The sequence below is a fragment of the Belonocnema kinseyi genome, chromosome 7 (genome assembly GCF_010883055.1).
Source record: "Belonocnema kinseyi isolate 2016_QV_RU_SX_M_011 chromosome 7, B_treatae_v1, whole genome shotgun sequence".
Lineage (NCBI taxonomy): Eukaryota > Metazoa > Arthropoda > Insecta > Hymenoptera > Cynipidae > Belonocnema > Belonocnema kinseyi.
This window is the reverse complement of record NC_046663.1, coordinates 560,800-566,280: the sequence shown is the minus strand read 5'-3', so window position 1 is coordinate 566,280 and position 5,481 is coordinate 560,800. Positions and strand designations below refer to the sequence as shown.

Here is a 5,481-nt window from a genome sequence, read left to right as displayed (position 1 = left end):
CGATTGTGTGGAAAGAGGGTGAGCGGACTTTTGGGAGATCACTCGATCCATGTAGGATTCCTACTGCACTACGTTACGTTATATCGTATCGATAGGTAACGTTACGCGGCTTGCACGCCCCAAATTGAAAAGTTTGATGTATTAAAATGTAAACTTCTGCCCCCAGAGTACTTTCCTCTCCTCTCCTCTCTCACCTATCTTTCCTATCTATACTTCTTTTTTCAGGGCAAGAACTGCATTCAGGATGGGCGTGTTTTTATTCGCTAAAAATTCCCGATCATTATATTATAATACCCGAAAAAAAGATAATATTTTCGAATTTAAGAAAAAATTCCTTATTTATATCGAAACAAAATTTCCTTGAGTACTAGAAATTTTTCCCGACAAATTTCCTGTAAAATTACTCCTGAAATTGACATTTTTTCTAAAGAGTATGAAATTTTCTTAAGCCCAAAGTTATGTAAACATGTGTTTTAAAATTCCCAAACCGATCAACAATTTTCGACTCAAATAGGAAATTTTTCCAAAGTATTGGGAAAATTTCTAATTTTTTGGGGAAAGTAGTTTTTTCTATCCAAAGTTGGCAATTTTACCTACAAAATTAGTGGGAAAATTTCAGAAATTTGTTGTGTTATCAATATTTTTCAAACTAAAATAATTTCCATTCTTGTGCCGAAAAAATATGGTACTTTAGACAAGATTAGTCAAAAAGTATTTTTTGTGTCATTCATCTGCACGTACTTTTTTCTCACTTTTGAAACCAGGAAATGGTCTGAAGAGATGACGGATTTTTAATTAATTTTTTGAGTAAATATTGTTTCAATTAGTCAGTATTTAAAATTATTCAAATAACAAAATAAAAATGAAGAATAATATTAATGTTTATTTTACTTTGCACAATTACTAACCTTTAAGATTCCATTTAACTATTTTGTAAATCTTTGATAATACCCTGAATTCAGTGTTTTATTCAATTTATTAATCGGTTCTCAGTTTACACCCTTGATATCAAATTCCCACTTCCGGTTTTCGAAATTGAGAAAATTTAGTTCCGGATTGAAACACGGAACACTAATATATTTAAGAGATGTTTAGATTATTTAAACTTTGACGTTTATTTAAAAAAATATATATTATTTCCTTATGGTGAGGTTTACTGTTTTCTTTCACGAATGACAACAAAATTTCTTTTTCAAAATTTCCTAACCGTTCATTTCAAAAGAGCAGAATTATATTCCCATCATATTTTCAATATAGAATTTTGTACAAATCGAATAAAACGATTACAAATACAATTTTTTAATTTCTTATTTTTGACTGACTTAAAATTCTGCGATTTTTTAAAAACAAAATCTCTTTAAAACAATTGTATAGATATAAACTTTTAGTCTAAAAATTTGATAATTAGTATTTACAATTACCAAATTTTCTGACAAATTGTTTTTGAAAAATCCGAACCTTCAAAAAAACAAAATTTAAGTTTAGAGTAAAAAAAATTTTATGCCTTTACATGTAACAGAAAATTTCTAAATATTTTTTGATATTTAAGTTAAATTTATGAAAATTACCTAACAAATTTGTAGTATTGTGAAACATTTCGGAAAATAGTTATAAATTTCGTAAATTTAAGACATAACAGCACTAAATTTAAAATTTAAGGAATTAAATTCAGAATAAACCTAAATTTTAATCCTTTCCTAGCCTATAACATTCAAATTTAACTATGAAATAGTTGGAAATAAGAGAAAAAAAAATTTAGAGAGGATACTTTTAAATGTGTCCATTCATACAAAAAATATGACAGAAAAATAAGGCAATCTCCAAATTTCATTCCTTCCTTTTTTGTGATGAAAAAAATTAAATAAAATACAAAATACGAGAAAAATAACGCATTTTATGTTTCCTTATTTCTGTACTTTTTTCAGTGGAATGGAGATATTTAAAAGTTATCTATATTCGACCCTTGGATTCTTGTTTCTTTTTTTGAATTTAATTTTATTTGAAAAGAAAACAACAGCCAAATCCCATTATTTCCTTTTTCTGTTGGTTAAAAAAAATAATAGAAAATACAAGAAAAAAGGAAGGATTTTTTTTTAAATTAAATTTTATTTAAAAAGAACGCAACCTCCAAGTCCCATTCTCACCATTTTTTTGTGATTAAAAAAATTAAAAAATATACGAGAAAAAAGGAAAGATGTTTGTTTCTTTTTTTGTACTTTTTTATATTAATTGAAAAATTTAAGGTTTATACACGTTTGATCGTTGGATTTTTTCAGTTTAATTTTATTTAAAAACAAAGCAATCTTCCAAAAACCCATTTTTTCCTTTTTCTTCATATAAAAAAAAAAAGATACGAGAAAAAAGAAGGATTTTTGTACTTTTTTCATTTGAATTGAGAAATTGAATACTTTTACATGTTCAACCGTTGTAGTATTTTTTTATTTTTAATTTTATTCAAAAAGAAGGCAATCTCTGAATCCGTTTCTTTTTCTTGCGAATAAAAAAAAATATACGAGAAAAAAGAAAGAATTTCTGTTTATTTTTGTACTTTTTATATTTTAATGAAGAAATTTAAGACTTATACACATTTGATCGTTCAATTTTTTTCAGTTTAATTTTATTTAAAAAGAAAGCAATCTTCCAAAACCCCATTGTTTCCTTTTTCTTGGGATAAAAAAAATACAAGAAAAAAGGAAGGGTTTTCTGTTTCTTTATTTTTGTACTTTTTTCGTTTAAGTGGAGAAATTAAATACTTTTACACATTCGATCGTTGGATTCTTTTATTTTTTGTTTTACTGAAAAAGAAGGCAAATTACAAATCCCATTCCTGTCTTTTTTTGTAACTAAAAAAATAATACACAATACGAGAAAAAAGGAAGGATTTTCTGTTTTCTTGTTTTTGGTCTTTTTTAATTTTAATTTATCTATAAATTTACAAGTTATCCTTATTTGATTATACCATTCTCGTTTTTTTTTAATTTCCAAGAATTTCGTAGCCAAACCATTAGATTTCTCTTCAAAATTTGGGCCAATATTGTCCTTGATAAAGGCTTGCGAAATTTCATCTTGAATACTATTTTTTAAGGAAGTTTATTTTTAAAAAAAAAAAGGAAACACGATTTCCATAAGTAGAAAAAACCTTTTTTTAACCATTTGTGTCTATATTTATGAAAATTTATGACCAGATAAACGTTCCTTCGTGCCTTTTTGCCAGTTTCTCAAATTTTCAACTGAACATCAAATTACATGAAAACCTAAGATAAGAGGAAAAAAATTGTAAAAATTTGCATATCTTTACAAGGCCTTTAAGAATTACATCAGGGCCATTTACGGATAAGATCAATTGTTCTTCCTTCTAAACTTAGGTTCGCACAAAAAGCGACCTTTAGTTGCAATCTTTCGAAACTAAATAAAAGAACAATTTAAAAAATCTTCATCTGGTCCTATATTTTTATAATCAGAAAAAATTTGTACTTTATGAATCAAAACTAAATTTGAAATAAATCTCTATTTTTTATATTCTGTCATATGACAAATTAAAAAAGATGAACTGTACTTTTTTACTAAAACTTTTATTTAACATTCCAATTCATGAATGATCAAACGACGAAAAAGTGCACTGACTTTCCGATTTGTACAAGTGTTTAAGACCATGTGAGGATTTCTCCGAAAATTCTTCACATTCTCTTTCCACCCTAATTTTGTTCACATGAAATGTGATACCCCTGTGGAAACTTGAGAAACTAAATAAGAAAAACAGAAACGTAAGTTGAGGGGACAAAATATGAAAAAAAAAATGTTGAGCCAAGCCTCACATGGCCCCCTGGGAGAGATCGATAGTTGCCATGCTTTGAAAATGAGTTGGAATTCCACTAAAAGGTGTTCTCGAAAAAAAAAATAATAATAATAATAATAATAATAATAAAAGACGAGCCATTACTCAATGAAAGTTGAAGAAACCGCAAAAAGATACGTTGACAACTTCCTTTAAATCGCCTCAATGACAGCACGTGTTCCCTGGTTAACCGCTATATCAAACTAGTTTTAGACTTACCCTTTCCTCCTCACGAATCATCTCCGCGATGCCGGGTTTGATCTCGAGGTCGTCCCCGGCGTTCTGATTGCCCCCCTGCTGATGCTGCTGCTGTTGTTGTTGCTGCTGTTGCTGCTGCTGCGCTTGCTGAATCGAGAGTTGCTGAGTGTGAGATCCGAGATGATTGACAGACACGTGCGGACCGGAAGTCACGTGGCCGAGCACGTGGTGAGAATGGGACTGATTGGTCGGTGGAGGCGGGGGTGGCGGCGGCAGGGACAAAGAAACCGGAAGCTCTTGAAGATTGATCTGAGGAGTGACCGAAATAGTCGGGACATTGGGTGATCCGACAGATCTCGGAGTCGAGGAGGAGTGAACCTCCGAGACGATTCCGGGGTCCTGCTCTTCCGAATTTTCGGGACTATTTCCGCTCGGCGATCGCTCTCCAGATCTGCGCCGTTTCTTCCGATGGAGCATTCCCAGAGCAGCCTCCTCGAGAGAGGGTCTCGAGGTCAGTTCCTGCTCATTGTTGACATCTGCCAAACCTCGGATCTTGAGGCTCTCGGCAACTTTGAGCAGAGGTCCGATTTGTTCCTGGGAGACGTTAATTTCCCCCTTGTACATAAACTCGACAGCTGCCTTTAGCTCGGGCCACTTGATGTCCTTCATGATGACGATGGGATGTTGACAGGGATTGTCAAAAAACAGAGCCTGAAAGTAGGGACTGCAAGCGGAGAGGACCATTTTGTGGGCTTTAACTGAGTGTCCATCGCAGGCGAGTGTCACATCGACGAAACTCTCGCTCTGCAGCAACTGGTCAAAGACGTTGGTCAGATTTGTCTGATAATTGTTCCATCTTAGACAGAACTGCTGGGGAGACCCAGCTCCACTCTGCTGTGTCATTTTTATGCGTTTTGTGGGCTCTACTAATCACACTGTCTCACAGATCCGCCCGATTGGCCTTCCAGCCCCACAAGTCCCACGTGGGATGAAGTCTCCAGAGTCCAGGCCAGGGGTGGGTTCGTTCACTCGAGGGGAGTCATCTGTAATCAAGGACGTACGGTGAGTTCACAATGAGAATGTCAAAGCTGACATTGAAAACCGGTCACACAAAACTAGAGAGACATGGCAATTTATTCAGTCCCTCATGGTTGACACGTGGAATTCAAACTTTCCGTCACCAAAGCACACTCTATCACTATCCTAGCACTCTATCCTAGTTTGTTTGGGAATCAGTCCCCGACACAGGAATTCCCTACGCGAAACCGGATCTCGAACGCGATTTGCGAAGAAACACCCAGTCCGTAAGTATTTCGTGAAATCAAAGAGACGCTCTACTACGATCTGCACCGCGTGACGAGCGCGTCGCGACTGAGACCCTGCGCGGTGTCCATCCAACGTATCGGTGGTGTCGGCGCGGGTGGCGGCGATCATGCGTGATCCCCCCA

General features: G+C 33.9%; 1 protein-coding gene across 5 annotated transcripts in view; it reads right to left on the bottom strand.

Moving 5' to 3' along the window:
• Positions 1 to 4,965, bottom strand: part of LOC117177444 (protein bric-a-brac 1) — a 261,445-nt gene extending 256,480 nt beyond the window's left edge. For all 5 annotated transcript variants that reach the window (XM_033368128.1, XM_033368130.1, XM_033368129.1 and 2 more), the window contains exon 1: positions 4,055 to 4,965. In XM_033368128.1, coding sequence (XP_033224019.1) covers positions 4,055 to 4,936 — 882 coding nt within the window. In that variant the 5' untranslated portion in view covers positions 4,937 to 4,965. The remainder of the gene's footprint in view (positions 1 to 4,054) is intronic.
• Between the last annotated feature and the right edge of the window lie 516 nt (positions 4,966 to 5,481).